A 20,760-nucleotide genomic window follows, 5' to 3' on the forward strand; every position below is an offset into this window, starting at 1 on the left:
TAGCAAAATGCTGCCTAGTGCTGTGCCAGATACAGTCAACTTTTGATGCTTTCTGAGGAAAAGAAAACTGGTAAACTGATGAATGGTTGAGTTGAAGTTAAAAGAAATGTAGTGTAGTAATTTGTATAGCCTCAGGTGAGCAGCTTGCCAAAACAAACAAAAAAACAGAGGGATTTGGAAATATAGTAACAACAATGATGAGAGACTATGGGAAGAAATGAGAGTTGCTGCCATTGGATCCAATGCAGTGGAGCTCAGATTTAACACTGATAATGAGGTTCAAAGCTTAAGGAGAAAAGGCTATAAATTGTGACAGGGAGAAGAGAAGCCACTAAGGATTCACAGTAAGTGGTTTTAATGGATTCACTAGCTATACGGTTATAAAATCTTAAGATTTTTTCTTAAGCATTCCCTGAGAAAAATCTTAAGATTTTAAACACTTTCTAGTCAATTATTTACAAAAGATTTATTGATTAATTAATTTTGTTTTAGTTCGCTTTTTATTGTCACCTTCTATAGTTTCTGGTAGTGATAACATATTCATAAAGAGTAGGCTGGGCGCAGTGGCTCACGCCTGTAATCCCAGCACTTTGAGAGGCCGAGGCGGGTGGATCACAAGGTCAGGAGTTCAAGACCAGCCTGGCCGAGATGGTAAAACCCCGTCTCTACAAAAAATAGAAAAAATATTAGCCGGGCATAGTGGCAGGTACCTGTAATCCCAGCAGCTCGGGAGGCTGAGGCAGAGAATTGTGTGAACCAGGGAGGCAGAGGTTGCAGTGAGCCGAGATCGCGCCACTATACTCCAGCCTGGGTGACAGATGAGACTCCATGTCAAAAAAAAAAGTGTATTAGAGAAGAAAATTAAGGGGCTTAGATAACTGATAAGCTAACTGAGTAACTCTTGAATTATGAAGATATTTTATTTTGAACAAACAAATAAATATTGAAGATATTTTAAGCCTTTCAATGCTGACTTTCTTTTAGCTCTCTCTCCCACAGATTCGGTTGAATAGACTATTGACCATTGATACAGATTTGTTGGAGCAACAGGACATTGATCTAAGCCCTGACTTGGCAGCTACGTATGGCCCAACAGAAGAAGCTGCCCAAAAGGTTAAACACTATTATCGCTTTTGGATTCTACCCCAGCTGTGGATCGGCATTAACTTTGACAGACTCACACTTTTGGCCCTGTTTGATAGGTGAGATTATAGTGTGATATTAATGATATATGCAGATTTTATTTTTAAGGTGAAGTGTCCAGGTTTTTAGGTTATCATGTTGGGAGATGTTTTCTGATTTTGTCCTCTTGAGATAAAAGTTAAGGTAATAGGGCTTCTAAACATTGACTGTCTTAAATCCATTAAAAATGTTTTGGTTGCAATTTCAATATCTTTATACAAAGAAATTATTTTTGTTAATCAGTTAGACTCATACAACTGCTACTCAAAAGCCAAAGAATATGAGGTGTTGATGGTCTTAAGGTTATGGGTAATATGATGCAAAGTTCTATATAACAGTTATAAGAGGAAACTTCTGTTTCCGGGTTTCTTAACACTGCTACCTTAATGGCAAACACATGAGTCTACTGTATTACAAACTTGGTGACCAACAGCTGCTTCCAATCAACATAGAGTAACAGGATTGAATTTATCATCCCATGTGAAACAACCAAAAATAGACAAAGTACATGAAACAGTGGTTTTCAAGACATTGGAGATGAGGAAAAAAGGACAGTGATTCTTGAGAGATGACAACAAATAACATGAGCTCTACAGTTGCCCCAGCTTAATGCTTTGAGAGAGTTTCTAGGCTGCAAGATAGGGAGAACTGAAGTAGAGTCCAGCCAACTTCCTGAGTTAAGGAGATAGAACTGAAAGTGCAGGGAGACTATGGCAGTTAGAGCCCATAGGACAGACTGTCAGAGAGGAGAGAGCTGCTTAGAGAGAGAACCTTAGAGATCTGCATTGAGTTGCCTCGACTGTTTGGCAGAGTATGGGTAAGTTCCTGTATGTGAGGAAACTGTTTGAGGCCAGGGAAAGAACCACGTGAAAAGGAACAGGGGAGCAGTTACTGGCAATCACACAGCACTAGGAATAGTGTATCTAGCCAGATTGGAGATGTTTAGGGTTCATATTTTATGGTGCCTTATGTAGAATAATCAGGAAGATCTTTAAAAGTGGGGAATAATTAGCCCTAGCAGGAGCACTACTTCACACCCACCTAACAAGTCATAAAACCAAGACCTGAAGGGATCAAACGGTTTCCAAGTAACATAAAATCTAAGAAGATTTATGGAAATCCAGAAATACCCAGCTCCCAACAAGTTAAGATTCACAATGTCTAGGATTCAGTCAAAGATGACCAGCTGTACAAAGAAATGAGAAAATGACCTGTAACAAGAATAATAAGTCAGTTGAGACTAAACTGTAGCTTGCATAGATATTAGAATTAGCAGACAAGGACATTAAAACAGTTATAACTGCTTTCCATATGTTTAAAAAGTTAACTACGGACATAGAAGATACTTTTAAAAGTCCCAAATCAAACTTACAGAGTTGAAAACTATAATCCCCGAGATGAAAAATACACTGGATGGGATTAATGGTAGATTGCACCTTGTAGAAGAAAAGATTAGTGAACTTGAAGGCATAGTAATGGAAACTATCCAGAATGAAACAAGAGTCCACTGTACCCGGTGAAAAGAGTATGAAAACAAAATGAGAAAAAGCTGTGGGACAACTACAAGAGGAAACAAGGAGACAAAAGATTTTGAAGAAATAAGGGTGGGGAACTTTCCAAATTTGATGAAAACTATGAATACACATTCAGGAAGCCCAGTGAACCTCAAAGCATAAAATACTTGAATAAAACTACACCAAGGCACACAACTACTCAAAACCAGTGATAAAATTGTTAAAATTGCAAGAGAAAAAAAGAGGAGCAAGGATAAAGAAGACATCCTTTTTATTGTTGGAAATAATGAAGTGAAAAGACAATAGAGGAGCATCTTTAAAGTACTGAAAAGAAAGAAACCCTGTCAACCTACAGTTCTATACATAGCAAAAATACCTTTTAAAAACCAAAGTGAAATAAAGACATTTTCAGATCAGAAAAAAATGGGAAGAATTCTTTATGAGCAGCCCCACACTACAAAAAATGTTGGAGGATGTCTTTCAGGCAGAAGGAAAGTGATCTCAGATGGAAATATAAGTCTACCCAAAGGAACAAAGATAAATAGAAATGGTAAGTCACTACATGGATAAATATAAAATATTTTTTCTTATTAGTAAGTTTCTTTAAGAGATAACCGACTGTTTAAACGAAAATAACAATGCTTTGGTTTATAACATGTAAAAGTAAAATTTATGATAATAGCATAAAGGCAGAGAGGGGAGAAATAAAAGCATACTATTTTAAGTTTCTTATATGTGAAGTGATCATCACTTGAAGGTAGACTGTCATAAATGTATATTGTAAACCCTAAGCCAGTCGCAGTGGCTTATACCTGTAATCCCAGCACTTTGGGAGGCAGAGGCAGGAGGATCACTTGAGCCTAGGAGTTTGAGGCCAGCCTTGGCAACCTAGTAAGACTCTGTCTCTATGAACATATTTTTAAAAATTCTTACCAAAACCTATCGTAAGGAAACCACTAAAATAACAAAACAGTTGTAGCTAATATGTCAAAAAGGAGATAAGATAGATTATAAAAATTACTGTTAATCAATAAGGTGGAAAAAGATCAGAGAATAGATGAGACAAATAGGAAACAAATGACAAGATGATAGAGTCAGAAAAAGTCAGAAATTGGCAGATTATATAAAAAAGAACAACACTTAACTCCAAGCTGCCTACAAGGAAGGTACTTTAAATATAAAAACAGAGGACAGTGTGGTGGCTTATGCCTATGATCCTAGCACTTTGGAAGTCTGAGGTGGGAGGATCTCTTGAGGCCCAGTTTTCGAAACCAGCCTGGGCAACATAGACCAAATACTTATTTTATTTTGTACCAAAATAAAATAAAAACAAACAGGTTAAAAGATGGAAAAAGATATACCATGCTAACATTAACAAAAGGCTTATTGTACTGGCTGTTTTAAAGTCAGATAAAGTAGACTCCAGAACAAAGAATATTACCAAGGGTGAAGAAGCCCATTTCATAGTGATAAGGAGTCAATTAATCCACAGGATTTAACAGTCCTAAATGTTTGTACACCTGAAACAGAGCTTCAGAATTCATAAAGCAAAAGCTAATAGAAGTGGAGAAATAGACAAATCACAGTTATAGGTGATTTCAGCAGTTCTCTTTAAATACTTGATAGAATAATTATTTAGAAAATCAGTGAGGATATAGTGAACTTGAACAGTATTATCAACCAGCCTAAATTGGTTGACATTTATGGAACACTGCATCCGTAACAAGAGAGTATACATTTTTCTAAGTGCTCACGGAACATTTACTAAGATAGGTCACATCTTGAGCCATAATACAAGAGTTATTAAATTTTAAAAGGTCCACTATCCAGTCATACATAGTGAATTAAATGGTAAATTAATAACAAATAGAACCTTGGAAAATCCCCAAATATTTGGAAACTAAACACTTCTAAATAACCCATCGATTAGAGAAGATGTCAAGAGATAAATTAGTATTTCGGGCTAAATGAAAGTGAAAACACACCATATCTGAATTTTGGGAATGCCACTAACCTGCAGTACTTAGGAAAATTTATAGCACTAAACACCTAGATTAGAAAACAAAGGTCTCCAATCAGTGACTTCACCTTCCACTTACTAGAAGAACAAGCGCACATAAGCCCAAGTAAACAGAAGGAAGGTAATAGTAAGGAACAAAACAATTAAATGAGGAAACAGAAATAATAAAGAAAATCAAGGAAATGAAAAATTTGAGAACATCAGTTGATAAACCTTTAGCCAGCCTGGGCAGAAAAAAAAAAGGAGAGGAAAGACATAGATTACCAATATCAGGAATGTGAGTTATGATATGACTACAGACTCTACAGGCATTAAATGATAATTAGAGAATGATATGAGCAGCTACATGCAAATAAATTCAACATTGGACAAACGGACAAATTTCTTCAAAGACAAATTATGAAATTTCATTCTGAAAGAAGTACATGACCTTAATTGTCTTACATCTATTAAATAAGTGGAAATTGTAGTTTAGAAACTTTCCCAAAAAGAAAACTCTAGGCCCAGATGGCATCAAAATAATATTCAAATGAATGAAATGGAGAAAGGATAGCCTTTTCAACAAATGGTAGTAGAACAATTGGATTTCCATATGCGAAAAAATAGAAATGGACGCAGAGGTGTGTGCTCAAGAGGCTGAGGTGAGAGGATTGTTTGAGGCCAGCCTGGGCAACATAGCAAGACCCCATCTCAAAAATAAACAGAAATAAAGAACTTGTAGCCTTACCTTGTGCCACATTATGAAAATACATCATAGGCTTAAATGTGAAACCTAAAACAAAACTTCTAATAAAAAAAGAAAACATAGGAGAAAACTCTTATGAACTTGGATTAGGCAAAATTACTTGACTCTGACACCAAAACCAAGATCATTTAAAAAAAAAATTGATACATTGGACTCATCAAAATTGAAAATTTTTAAAAATCCAAAGACAATACCTGTTCAATGACAAGGGAGGCACTATTCAGGCAGGCCCAGAATTGAAAAGAGGTCATCAAATTTTAGCAAACCTGAAATTGCATAACTGCCACCTAAAATCAAATGGAAATGCCAGTAATTTATTGATTTGGAAATACTGTTGAACTTTTTTATCTGGTAGAACCATTAAATGAAGTAGTACAAAGATGTTTATGAATTTTATTTTTAGGCCCAGTTGATTGTGATAAATATGGGATTGGGTTAATACATTTGTTAAGTTTTTTTATGATTATAAAAGTAATTCCTTAACTATTGTAGAAAATTTAAATATGTACAAAGTTTTGACAGAAGCAAACCATAATTATTCCATGGAGAGAAGCGTTATTAGTAATATCATTTTTGGTATATTGTCTTTTTTAACCTATATGTTTAATTTTTTAATAGCACAACTTATATCCTGCTGTGCCCATGGTTTTGTGTCCTGCTTTCTTTATGTACGAGATGTGCTGAGCATTTTTTCATTTTTTAATAGTCTTTAAAAATATGACTTAAAAGTATTTTAGGGAAATACTAAAGGATGTGTTTGTATAACATTTTGTGAATAAAATTTCCAAAGAAGTAATGAGATAGATTCTTGTGTGTGTATGACATAAAAATAATCTTCATTGCTATATATATCTCTCTCGAGCATCATATTGTTTCTCTTTCAATGTCAGTTTAATGAAGTATAGAATTGTCTTAGGAAGTTTAATAGAAGCAGATAGAGGTCTTTGTCACTACCTTCATTTTCAAGATATGTAAGAGCCCATATTTAAATAATTCTAATAAGTGAATTTTCTAATTCTTTCAGATGACTGAGAGATGGGGGAAGTGAAATCACTTAGTGCCAGAATTTTGTTACAATTTTGCCATGTAACAAATGTTTTAAATTTAATTTTCTAGAAACTAGAGATTTTGGTTTTTAAACATAATGTGATTCTTTGTGTACGTATTTTATTTGCCATCCAAGTTTGTTAACTATTTTGCAACAAATAGAATAGAAAAGCAGATATTAAGGAGAGTAACATTTTTAAAATAGAAATTTAAAACTATATTATGTAATTGGAATTCATTGTAGCATGTTTTATTTGTGTATAAGAATTCATGTTGTGTCCACATGAAACTAGTTTGTTTTCAGTATGATCTAAAACCTTGTTCAAACTCAGTACCAAAAAGACATCTGGCATATTAGGAACTTCATATTTATGTCTTCCCTTTTTTCCATTTGGTTAATTTCTTATACTTATGATATACTTACTCATAAGTTTTTCTATCTGTAGAAATCGTGAGATCCTGGAAAATGTGTTAGCTGTCATCCTGGCTATTCTCGTGGCCTTTTTGGGATCTATTCTTCTCATACAAGGATTCTTCAGAGATATCTGGGTCTTCCAGTTCTGCCTTGTCATAGCCAGCTGTCAATACTCACTGCTTAAGGTACCAGCATCTCGTCTTTTTATGCTATGGAATTATATTTATGTTAAAAGGCAGAGGATTTTGTAGTAATTACTGAATTATAGTAAGATAATTATTTTTAGGCTTACTTTTCTTGGATGTTTACACAAGATTGTGTAGAGAGCCAAAGGGGGATATAAACCTTAAAAATAATTGTATGTAAATTAGAACTTCCTAAAAACAAATTTTTTATATTAAAATAAACTGTATTTGTTTTGTTTGTTTTGTTTTGTTTTTTGGAGATGGAGTCTTGCTGTGTCGCCCAGGCTGCAGTGCAATGGCACGATCTGGCTCACTGCAGCCTTCGCCTCCCAGGTTCAAGCAATTCTCCTGCCTCAGCCTCCTGAGTAGCTGGGATTACAGGCACATGCCACCATGCCTGGCTAATTTTTGTATTTTTAGTAGAGACGAGGTTTCATCATGTTGGTCAGGCTGGTCTCAAACTCCTGACCTTGTGATTCGCCTGCCTCAGCTTCCCAAAGTGCTGGGATTACAGGCATGAGCCACCACGCCCGGCCTAAAAGAAAACTGTATTTGTTAAAATAAGAACCAGCATTCTTTTTTTTTTTTTTTTAATAGTAGTAGATTTTTTTTTTTAATACTTTTAGTTCTGGGATACATGTGCAGATTTGTTACATAGGTATACACATGCCATGGTGGTTAGCTGCACCCATCAACCCGTCATCTACATTAGATATTTCTCCTAATGCTATCCCTCCCCTACTTCCCCTCCTCTGACGACCCCAGTGTGTGATGTTCCCCTGCCTGTGTCCATGTGTTCTCATTGTTCAACTGCTACTTGTGAGAACATGCAGTGTTTGGTTTTCTGTTCTTGTGTTAGTTTGCTGAGAATGATAGTTTCCAACTTCATCCATGTCCCTGCAAAGGACATGAACTCATCCTTTTTTATGGCTGCATGGTATTCCATGTTGTATATGTGCCACATTTTCTTTATCCAGTCTATCATTGATGGGCATTTGAGTGGGTTCCAAGTCTTTGCTATTGTGAACAGTGCCACAATAAACATACATGTGCATGTGTCTTTATAGTAGAATGATTTATAATCCTTTGGGTATATACCCAGTAATGGAATTGCTGGGTCAGATGGTATTTCTGGTTCTAGATCCTTGAGGAGTTGCCACACTGTCTTCCACAATGGTTGAACTAATTTATACTCCCACCAACAGTGTAAAAGCTTTCCTATTTCTTCACATCCTCTCCAGCATCTGTTGTTTCCTGACTTTAATGATTGCCGTTCTAACTGGCGTGAGATGGTATCTCATTGTGGTTTTGATTTACATTTCTCTAATGACCATTGATGATGAGCTTTTTTTCATATGTTTTTTGGCCACATAAATGTCTTTTGAGAAGTGTCTGTTCATATCCTTCACCCAATTTTGGATGGGACTTTTTTTTCTTGTAAATTTAAGTTCCTTGTAGATGCTGGATATTAGCTGTATGTCAGATAGATAGCTTGCAAAAATTTTCTCCTATTCTGTAGGTTGCCTGTTCACTCTGATGATAGTTTCTTTTGCTGTGCAGAAGCTCTTTAGTTTAATTAGATCCCATTTGTCAATTTTGGCTTTTGTTGCCATTGCTTTTGGTGTTTTAGCCATGAAGTGTTTGCCCATGCCTATGTCCTGAATGGTATTGCCTAGGTTTTCTTCTAGGGTTTTTATGGTTTTAGGTTTTATGTTTAAGTCTTTAATCTGTCTTGAGTTAATTTTTGTATAAGGTGTAAGGAAGGGGTCCAGTTTCAGTTTTCTGCATTTGGCTAGCCAGTTTTCCCAACACCATTCATTAAATAGGGAATCCTTTCCCCATTTTTGTCAGATTTGTCAAAGATCAGATGGTTGTAGATGTGTGGTGTTATTTCTGAGGCCTCTGTTCTGTTCCTTTGGTCTTTGTATCTGTTTTGGTATCAGTACCATGCTGTTTTGGTTACTGAAGCCTTGTAGTAGAGTTTGAAGTCAGGTAGTGTGATGCCTCCAGCTTTGTTCTTTTTGCTTAGGATTGTCTTGGCTGTATGGGCTCTTTTTTGGTTCCATATGAAATTTAAAGTAGTTTTTTCTAATTCTGTGAAGAAAGTCAGTGGTAGCTTGATGGCGATAGCATTGAATCTATAAATTACTTTGGGCAGTATGGCCATTTTCACAATATTGATTCTTCCTATCCATGAGCATGGAATGTTTTTCCATTTGTTTGCGTCCTCTCTTATTTCCTTGAGCAGTGGTTTGTAGTTCTCCTTGAAGAGGAGCCCTCCCACAGCTGGAAAACCATTCACGTAGTTCTGTGTTTACTAACAACTGTCCATCCTTTTTTTTCTCTCTCCATTTATAGCTAGACATGTGGAGTAAGCCTAGGTCATCTGCTTTATTTCTTTAAGACCCGTCCATACTTTCCTCATTACAGTACTGACATTATAGTCTTTGTGGTTGCTACTGATCAATCTAATTGCTAAATTGATTTTCTTAAGTCTCCGTGCTTTATGAATGGTACATCATTTAATACCTATGGATACTCTTCCATTTTGATATTCTTCTCATTTTTGATCTGTGACTTTATACCACCCTCATGCTTCTTGCATTTTTCAGATGACTCTCTTTTCCTTTGTTGATCCCTCTTTCTTCTTTCAACTGCTTAATTTATGAGAATTCTCTAGGATTTTATGTGGTTATCTTCTCGGTTTACAGTTCCTTGGCATTGAAGTCATCCTTTTTTATTACTTTATTTGTTGACTTTGTGTATGAGTTATGTCCAGATTTATATCTCAAAGTCTTCACCTCTTTTGCAAGCTTTATTCCTATATATCTAACAGACATTTTAAAAATAGCAAATTAATCATCTCCTGGTTAATTTTTCTTTCCCAATATCTTTGCTTTTGGCAGTGATACACCAACTAAAAATCTTAGAGTCTCCGCTCCTTCCTCCTTGATCCCTAATAACAAGTAACTCAGTCCCTTTGATAACATTTAATGATTCTGTATTAAAATTACTGGTTGTCATTCTTGTACTATACCTTTAGTGCCTTAAATCATTTAAATTCGTTTTCTGGCTCTGGTGTCTCCATGGTCCAATTAATTTTGTCCACTGCTTTCAGGTTAATGTGGTTAAATATGGAAAAGGTAAAAGGTGACAGATTTTTGCAACTAGTTGACAAGAAGAATAATAATATCATAAACAGGAATAAGAAAGACAAGAACAGAAGCTTTTAGAAGATAGGTGTTGTGATTAAAAGAGTTTATGGATTATCTGGAGTCCAATCTAGCCAAGGGCCAAATGCCAAACTCAGCTCGGCCCAATGTCGAATGGTAGGGTGGTGCTAGACAATCGTAGTGAAATTGTATGGTATGCCATCAGAAATGAACTGAAACTTGGGAGAAAAGTCATGATTAGGGACGTAGCTGCATAATACCTTCTGAACATTTTTATGGGAAGTTAATGAAGTCTCTTAAAAGGATACAGCTTTACTTATTTGATTATTTTGATATGAAAATGCAGATAATATCTTTATTACAAATACCATTGAATTATTTAGTAAGCTTGGAATTTATGGGCAGAACTAGAATTGTTGTTATAAGCAAACCCCTATTATTGTATATTTCCTGAATGAATAATGTCCTGTGAGAAATGCTATACTTGTATGTAGTATACCTTAACTACACTTGTCTATAACAATAAGCCAAACAGTAAGATGGATCTATCATATGCTATTGCAGAAACATTAAGATAGATACAAATAAATAAATAATAAATAATCTTATTTCCTGACTCTTATTAGGAAAGATTTGAGATGTTTTTAATATCAAAGTGACACTGGTATCTGGAGCTGATGTTTCATCTCTGGAACAGAATTATTAATATAGGTCATTTTGTGGTTGTGGAATATTTACTTAAGATCATTTCAGGCATTTTGAAAGTTGGTTGTAAAATTAGCAAGACTTCAAGAGTGTAATTTATCTTTCTGTTTCATTTTTAGAGTGTTCAACCAGATTCTTCTTCTCCCAGACATGTAAGTCACTCTTAATATGGCTGTACATTGTAGGTCGTTAACATTTATCATAGCATTTGTGGTTTTGTTTTTGTTTTTTTGTTTTGTTTTGTTTGGAATGCATCAAACTGAACTAAAATTTATGTTACTATTTTCCTCATCAATGTTTTGACACACTACTAGAAATACAGGTGTTTTGTTAGCTTGAAATAAAATGACATTGTACTTGTGGACTCTAAACTTGGTTGGAAATGAGCATAATAATTCATTGTTTGACAGTCTGTTTCAGGGAGTAGACATGGTTCTTATAAACTCATTATTATTTATGTTTAATAAATTTTGAATAATAGCTTATGAATAAGTATTGAAAATATAATTTTAATGTAGGAAGAACTTCACTTGAGTACCATTAGGAGCAAGAATAAAGAAGTAATACATGAGTCTGGTGTTAAGACCATTGAATAAAAACTTTGTTACTCACTTTGTGACTTTAGACAAAAATATTATCTGCCTAGCACTATGTATTGTGAAGTGGAATCCAATTTTAGATGTACGTTGAGTTTTTAATAGAACAAAGGATATTCTATTTAAAGTAGTTCAAAAACAGACTTCAAGAATAGTTTATGATTTTTTTCCTTGAATATAATTTTTTTAATCCTTTCGCTGGAATAATGAATAATGGGAATGGATGAGCAAAATGAAACAAAGAGGCAAGTTTTTTTTTTTTTTTTGACTGATTATGTTTACTATATTGCAAGAATATTTTTGAAGTGCAATAATATATGGAAACATTGCTTTTTAACTTTTTATTTTGGCCTAATTTCAAACTTAAAGTTGCAAGGGTAGTACAAAGAATTTCAGATACCATTCATCCAGATCCATATGTTAACATTTATGATATTTGCTTAATCCCTTTCTAGCACGTGATCTTTTTTCCTTCTTTCTCTGTGCTAGCTGACATGATGCCCCTTTACCTCTAAGTGTCTCAGTGTGTGTTTCTTAGAAACAAAGATATTCCTTTATGTTAATTCAAGATAATTATCAAAATTAGAATATTAATGTTGATACAATGCTGTCTTCTAATATGTAGATCTTACTCAAATAGATTTTGCCTATTGTCTTCATTGGCAAAGAAAGTCCCTGATTATGTTTGGTCTCTTAAATCTCCTTTAATCTGGAGCAATTCTTCGGTAACTATCTTTCATTATATTGAAATTTTTGATGGATATAGGCCAGTTATTTTATAGACCATCCCTTAATTTGAGTTTGTCTGATGTTTTTTTCTTTTAAAAAATGTTTTTTAAGTTTTATTTTTTCACCCTGTCTTATGGTGCTGATGATGTTTCTTTCTGATTTGATAAGGCCATGCTTTTTAAAGTAGGAATACTACAAAAGTACATCGTATTAGGAAGCACATATTGATTTATCCTTTTACTAGTGATGTTAAGTTTGATCTTCTGGTTAAGAGTATTGTCTGCAGGGTGTCTGAAATCTCCGCAGTATTAACATTTTGGCCAGCTAATTCTTTGTTTGAGGGTGGGGGATGCTGTCCAATGCATTGTAGGATGTTTGGCATCCTCTCTGGTGCTACCTCCTAAATGCTGGTAGCACCACTTCCCCAACTGTAACAACAGAAATGTGTCCAGATTCCCATATGTGCACTGGGGAGCAAAACCCCCTCCTACTTCCTTAAGAACCAGTACTCTACTGTAATGTTACTGTTTTTCTCTTACAGATAATAAATACTTCAAATAAATAAATAAAATAAATACCTCATGGAGAGATACCTTGAGACTGTATATGTGTCCTCCATAAATTTCTATCCAGTTGTTTTAGTATCTACTGACGTTTCTTGCCTGATTCAGTTACTTATTGGTTGCTAAATGATGATTTTTCTCATCCCATCATTCCTTCTACATTTATTAGTTGACCTTTTATTAATACTATAAGGAAGAGCTTTCCCCTCTTTCTTATATATGTATGTATATATTGGTGTGGATAAATTGATTATTTTATTCAATGGACTATAATGTTACTGGTAGTATTTATTTTGATGCTCAAATTGTCCCTGATTTAGCCATTGGGAGTCCATCACACTGCTTTCTGTGTCCTTTTGACATATCTCTGTCATTCTTTAAGTACTTTCTACCTTTTTGTCACAACAATATGTTCCAGGGTCATCTTATACTTTCCCTGTCGTAGCCAGAAACCAGTCTTTTCTCTATGGAGCCCCCCCCCCCCAACTTTTTTTGGTAGGTAATGGTATTTATAAAGTAAGATCTGGTTGCTAGTAATCATTATTGCTAGAATCTCATTGCATCTAGGTCCTCTTAGTGGATAAAGCTAGGAGGTGTATGTATGTATGTACATATATACACACATGTATACATATATATAACCTATTCCTATATCTGTCTGTATGCATATTAAAAATAATGAGACTATGGAAGCCCAGTGTGGGCAGATCACTTGAGACCAGGAGTTTGAGACCAGCCTGGGCAACATGGCGAAACTCTATCTCTAAAAAAATTAAACAGGCGCAGTGATGTGTGCCTGTAGTCCCAGCTACTTGGAAGGCTGAGGCGGGAGGATCACTTGAGCTCAGGAGGCCGAGGCTACAGTGAACTGTGAGCGCTCCACTGCATTCCAGTCTGGGTGACAGAGAGAGACCCTGTCTCAAAATAAATAGATAAATAAATAATAACAACAACAAAAAAACTTCACACTGATACTTCTGTTTCAGTCCAGTATCTCAAGAGTTCATTCTATTACTCTTCCTCCTCTCTATATTTGTTAATCCTTTCTGTGATTGTCAGAAATCTGGGTTCCATATGGAAAAATTATGAATCCTTAGAATGAAGCCATCAGTGATCTCAGTAGTTATTTGTGACTCTTAAAATTAACTAAACTGACTTTAAAAAATATCATTTTCTCATTTTCAGGGTCATAATCGTATCATTGCCTACAGTAGACCAGTTTATTTCTGCTTATGTTGTGGTCTTATTTGGCTCTTGGATTATGGTAGCAGAAACCTGACTGCAACCAAGTTCAAATTATATGGAATAACTTTTACCAATCCACTGGTGTTTATATCAGCCAGGGATTTAGTTATAGGTGAGTCATCTTAAAGTATCTCTAATCTTAAAATGAATTTATTTGTATATCAACATTTTACTGATAAATATATCAATTATACAGCTTTAAATAGTTTTTAATAAGCTTATTTTGCTGCTGTTATCTGCTCTGAGAAACAAAGTGATAGGACTATTATGAGTGAATAAAGCTAATGATGAGCAAATATTATAGTAATTCTTTTGTTCTTGGAGTAAATGTAATGGATAATTTTTTTTTGGTTTTGTTATCTTAGGTTTCTATTATGTGAAAATGGTTGAAATAACTTTAAAAAGTATTGTTTATGATTGAAAAGATGTTATTTACTAACCAAGCAATTTTTGTTGAGATGTATAATTTAAAATACTGTCTTTTAAAAATTGCCTAGTAGTTTATGTTAATTTGGGATTTAAAAAAATTAATTATGACCTCTCAGTGGACCAGAAAAATGAATTATGACCTCTCAGTAGACACAAGAATGGATATAGTATAATATTTTTAAATATACTTTTCTTTCTTTTTATAGTGTTTACACTCTGTTTCCCAATAGTGTTTTTCATTGGTCTCCTGCCTCAGGTGAATACATTTGTAATGTACCTTTGTGAACAATTGGATATTCATATTTTTGGTGGTAATGGTGAGTGTTTCTTTATAAAAATTATAGATGACAGTATTACCTTTATAGATCATGAAGTAATAAACTGACCATTAAAATGCTTTTCCAGTTTTCACTTCAGGCTTGAAATTAGAAAAAAAAAAAAAGACATTAAGTAATTGAAGACTGAGAAGCAATTAATTTGTGGATAGAAAAAAAATAGTCAAGTCTGCTACTTTAGAGAAAGAGCCAGGTATAATGAAGCAGATGTGTAAGAAGTAATAAAATAATGTCTGCAACTAAAAGTTATAGTGAGTTTACATGGAACCTATATGTACTTAAGAGGTATTTATAAAAGATCATCTATCCTGAATAGATTGAGGTTTGATACATAGCATTACATTTGGATTTTAAACCAGTATGTGCATTTAGTAGGTCTTCATATTTGGTTTCAGAGCCTTGTTTTATCCTTAGAATGGTAACACCAAAATAAAAGCATTTTACTAATAAATAAGCTTTTAAGAACTATCTCTGTTCATTGAGTAGAATATGTGGCTATGAATTGATATACTTAGAAAATCTATTTCCATATCATATGTATATTTTATTTTAAAAATAAGATAATACCCATATTACCCTGGTATAGATAATGGTTTGTAGAACTTGAAAACAATCATATCGGCATACACCATGGTTAAAATATACCATTATTTAGTTTAACCATTTAAAATTTTACTGAAAGATGAGTGTGCAACTAGAGAAAATGAAAGGGAAAGAGATTACTGTAACTTTATAGTTCATTTCTCTACACATTTCACATTTTCAGGCCTCATATATTTTCCAAGCATATGCATTGAAATCCTCTCTGCTGATGAAAAGTTGACATCATGGCTTTAATTTTAGATAGAAACTGAGTTTTTCTGTGTTGCTGTATATCATACTAGAGAATTTTTAATGTTCTGAAAATTTTTTGAATGAGTATGAATTAAGACAGAACTCATTTCATCAAATCAGCATGGCTTAATGGGTAGAAGACAGTTTGAATATTTAGGGACTATTACTGGTGTTATATTACCCTAAATACTATGGGGAGGGCTTAGTGTAGGTAATTTATGATAATGAGCTTTTGTCATACTATAATTTACAAACTTGTGCAAGGTATTAGGTTTCTGATATCTCAAGGAATTTTTTCTGTAGATTTCTTTTATGATTATTATTATTAAATTAAAGAAAGTCTGTTACCCATGTTTTAAAAGTAAAGTCTAGGTATCTTAGCCATCTCCTGTTCCTTATTACTAATATGCCCATTGGAGTATTAGTAATTATCTATTTCATTGTTGTTGCTATTGTTAGCAATTAGATCTACAGTATCTAAAGTATCTATTTTGTTGTTGTTATTGTTAGCAATTAGATCTACACTTTTTTCTGAAAATTAACACATGGGAGTACAGATTTACTTCTGTGGGTAACACAGGTTCTGTTTACATAGATAAATATTTTTCAGTGAACACTTAATACATCTCCAGTTCCTTTTCAGGCCTCTGAAAGCTTCATTTTTCCACATTTTTTGTTAATAGATTTTTGAAGCATAATATAGATAAAATTTTTTCTTGCTACATATAAATGTTCATTACTTCCAAGATGAATATAGTTTATCTCGTAACAAAGATTCAGGATAGCAAATCTCTGTCATGTCAAAATCTTTTTGAAAGAACAAAATGAAGTAACTGAATTTTTAAAATTCAGATTAGTAGATATTTAATGATAGTTGCCATTATAATATTTTAAATGCTTTTCAGTGACCTTTTAATTTTTTTCATATATTTTAATAAAATATTTCTTTCCTTTTTCTTCTCCTGTCTAGCCACTACAAGCCTGCTTGCAGCACTTTACAGTTTTATCTGTAGCATTGTGGCAGTAGCCTTATTGTATGGATTATGTTATGGAGCTTTAAAGGTGAGCAATAAATTATAGTATGTTTTGTCTTTAAGGCTGTATTTCTATATGAATGTTGTTTTAAAATCAACTAATAATGATTTTTTCCCTTGGGGCCACTTAGCATTAATTTTCGTGGTCTTCATATGTTAAACATTATTCTCATTCTCAACTACTTTGAATTTGAAAACAGTTTAATAGTTAACCATTACTAAAAGAAAGTTATTTTTCCTGCAGTAGTCATAGGTTAATATTAGAAACAGATTATTGAAAACTAGGCTCATCTGGTATAAGGGTAGGCATAGTAATTACAGAATGTGAAGTCAATTTTAAAATTCTAGTTAAGAATTTAACTACTTTTCATATCACAGTTTTTTAAACTTATAAAAACAAGTTCAAGGACTGCAATTTAAGATACATGCTAATAAAAAGTAATATACTGAAATTTAATGTCATTGGGTTAGAAGATCTGGATGAGCCTTATGAACTTCCCTTTAAAAGATGGTCAACAAGTTGTAAACATAAAAATTTAAACATTTTTGTAGACAGCTTTCAGCTCCTCGCGCATACTTGTGGGTTGTTTTCGTTTTTTGTTTGGCAACTAGTGCAAGACAATCAGAGAATGTTAGGTTTGAAAGGACTATGACAAGTGACTCACAGATCCTTCCTTGCCTCATTTAAGTAGCATTTGTAGAGCATTTATGTGTACCAGCTGTTATGCTAAACCGTTTTCTGCTTTGAAGGAACTTGTAGGTTAGCGGTGATTAACAAGTCAACCAACATGTTCAATACAGCATAACGAAGGTTATGAAAGCAGTTCTGTGGGTATACAAATTAAGACTACTTTATTCTGCCAAAAGAGATTAAAGACAATTTTCCAGGAAGGTGATATAACCAGATTTTGGGCATTAGCTAATTGAAGCAAGAGATGAAGACCCATGGGCTTGTAAAGAAAATGTGTTGTGTAGAGGAAATGGCAAATGATTTGGAATTTCTGGAGGTTTGCGTACATGAGGAAAGATGACATCTAAGGTCATTCCTCTAAGGCTAGAAAGGTAAGCAAAGGCTGGATCATGAAATAGCTTTTATCCTGAATGTGTTGGGGTAAAGATGCAAAACCATGAATGTATTTGAGGCAGTGAAAGGAAATGATCAGATTTGCATTTTAGAAAGGTTACTTTTCTCCATTGTGAAGATTGAAGTCTAAGCAGGAGGGATCAAAGGAGACTGTTCCACTTTAATCTTGAAATTATGAGGTACTTAACTAAAATTAGATTTCATGAATATACTTGTGGACTGTCTGGATAAAGATATATGAGCTAGAAGAGGATCCAGGATGATTCTGGGTGCTGACTTGAACAGCTGGTTAGATATGGTGCTAATGCACAAGACTGGAAACCTTGGCGTTTGTTGAGGAAGGTGATTGTTTATGTTGGAACACTTGATTTGTTGATATTTATGGGGTATCCAGAGATACATAGTAGCTAGTTACATGTACAGAGGTTTGATGTCATGATTAATGGATTTAGAAGTCATCCATAAAATTGAATAAAATGTAAGAAAAAGACTCTTAATGTGGATTGACAAGAGAAAATGGATGAGGAAAGACTATGGGAAATACCAGTATGTAAGTGTTGGTTACAACAAAATCACACAAAGGAAATTTCAGAGGCAGTAAGAGTCTGAAAAAAGTTTTTATTGAATTTGGCAGTTATAGGATATTAGTGTTTTGGATTAAGGAAGCCAGATTAATATAAGTAGGTTTGAATATATATTAAGGAAATATATTCTACTCTTTCTAGAGTGCAGTTGGAAAACTTGCACACATAATGGGGGTTGTTTTCTGGTTTTTGTTTTTTAAAAAGATCTGAGACTTAATTGCTCAAAAAGGCAAGGAGGGGAAATCTAGTGGATGGGAGATAATTGATAGAGCTAAGCCCAGGAAAGAACTGGCAGCAACAAGGTCCAAATCCAGGATTCTCCCACATGTACCACCTGTAAACCGTCCTAGCTCAAGTTGTAGATTTGTGTTTTGAATCAGGGTTTGGAAAGTGAATTGTTATTTGGAAATTGTAGTCACAGAAGTTAATAAGTGCGGTAAGTTTTCTAGCCTCGTTTAGAAAGGCCTATTCAACTATAATTATACAGCAGAATGGCAGCAGCTGTAAAGCTGCCAGGTAGATTCCTGCATCCTAAGGCAGGCAGGAAGGTAAAGGTTTTTTCTTCTTTCTGGGGCATCACTTTTGCATTAGACAATTTTACTTTTAAATATCACTCATTGTAGTGTGGTAAATCTATAGATATACTTGTTATGCACAAGCAGAGATTATGTACAAGCATACCTCATTTTATTGTGCTTTACTTTATTACTTTTCACAGATAGTGTGTTTTTTACAAAAGGAATGCTTGTGGCAACCCTGTGTGAAGCAAGTCTAATGGTGCCATTTTCCTAACAGCATGTGCTCACTTTGTGTCTCTGTGTCACATTTTGGTAATTCTTGCAATATTTAAAATTTTTATTGTTATTATTTTCTATTATGGTGATGAGTTATGTCTGATACCATTGTAATTGTTTTTGGAGTGCCATCAACAGCACCCATAGAAGATGGTGAACTTTAACAGATCAACATGGTGTGTATTCTGACTGCTCTGCTGACTGGTCATTCCCTCATCGCTCTCCCTCACTTTGGGTCTCCCTATTCTGTGAGACACAACCATGTTGAAATTAGGCTAATCAGTAACCCCACAATGGCCTCTAAGTGTTCACAAGGCAAAAGGAATGGTCGCATAGCTCTCACTTTAAATCAGAAGCTAGGAATGATTAAGCTTAGTGAGTAAGGCATATTGAAAGCTGAGAAAGGCCTAAATCGAGGCCTCTTGTGCCAAACAGTTAGCCAAGGTGTGAATGCAAACAAAAAGTTCTTGAAGGAAATTAAAAGTACTACTCCAGGAAATGATAAGAAGAGAGAAACAGTGGTAATTATGGCTGATACAGAGAAAGTTTTAGTGGTCTCTGGATAGAAGATCAAACCAATCACAGCATTCCCTTAAGCCAAAACCTAATCCAGAGCAAGGCTCTAACACTTCTATTCTCTGAAGGCTGAGTGAGTTGGGGAAGCTGCAGAAGAAAATTTGGAAGCCAGCTGAAATTAATTCATGAGGTTTAAGGAAGGAAGCCATCTCCATAACATAAAAGTACAAAGTGAAGCAGCAGTACTGATACGGAAGTTGCAGCAGGTTACCCATTAGATCTAGCTAAGATCATTGATGAAAATGGCTACAGTAACAACAGATTTTCAATGTAGACAGCCTTGTATTGGAAGAAGATGCTATCTAGAACTTTCACAGCTAGAGAGGAGAAGTTAATGCCTGGTTTCAAAGCTTCAAAGGACAGGCCTACTCTCTTATTAGGGGCCAATGCAGCTGGTGACAGTAAGCTGAAGCCAGTGCTCATTTGCCATTCTGAAAATCACAGGGCCCTTAAATGTATTCTGCCTGCTCTGTAAATGGAACAAAGCCTGGATGACAGCACATCTCTTAATAGCATGGTGTGCTGAATGTTTTAAGTGTACTGTTGAGACCTACTGCTCATAGGAGAGATTTCTTTCAAAATATTCCTGTTCATTGACAATGCAGCTCGTCACTTGAGAGCTCTAATGGAGGTGTAAGGAGATTCATGTTGTTTTCATGCTTGCTAACACAAACGGGCATTTTGTAGCCCATGCAGTAAGAAGTAATTTCAACTAACAAGTCTATTTAAGAAATACATTTTGTAAGGCCCATATCTGTCATAGATGGTAATTCTTCTGATGAATCTGGGCAAAGTAAATTGAGAACCTTCTAGAAAAGATTCACCATTCTAGAAGCCATTATGAATATTCAGGATTAATGGGAAGAGATCAAAATATCAATATTAACACAAGTTTGGAAGAAGTTGTTTCCAAACTTTGTGGATGACTTTGAGGGATTCAATACTTCAGTGGAGGAAGTAACTGCAGATGT

General features: G+C 34.5%; 1 protein-coding gene across 2 annotated transcripts in view; it reads left to right on the forward strand.

The window, feature by feature from the left end:
• The window catches only part of PCNX1 (pecanex 1), a 205,880-nt gene that overhangs the window by 100,693 nt on the left and 84,427 nt on the right, over positions 1–20,760 (forward strand). Inside the window, exons 11-16 of one of the 2 annotated variants that reach the window (XM_025391999.1) lie at positions 985–1,202; positions 6,955–7,108; positions 11,106–11,138; positions 14,060–14,231; positions 14,755–14,865; positions 16,688–16,779. In XM_025391999.1, coding sequence (XP_025247784.1) covers positions 985–1,202; positions 6,955–7,108; positions 11,106–11,138; positions 14,060–14,231; positions 14,755–14,865; positions 16,688–16,779 — 780 coding nt within the window. The remainder of the gene's footprint in view (positions 1–984; positions 1,203–6,954; positions 7,109–11,105; positions 11,139–14,059; positions 14,232–14,754; positions 14,866–16,687; positions 16,780–20,760) is intronic. The other variant, XM_025392000.1, reaches the window with a different exon arrangement.

The sequence above is a fragment of the Theropithecus gelada genome, chromosome 7b (genome assembly GCF_003255815.1).
Source record: "Theropithecus gelada isolate Dixy chromosome 7b, Tgel_1.0, whole genome shotgun sequence".
In the NCBI taxonomy this organism is placed as follows: domain Eukaryota; kingdom Metazoa; phylum Chordata; class Mammalia; order Primates; family Cercopithecidae; genus Theropithecus; species Theropithecus gelada.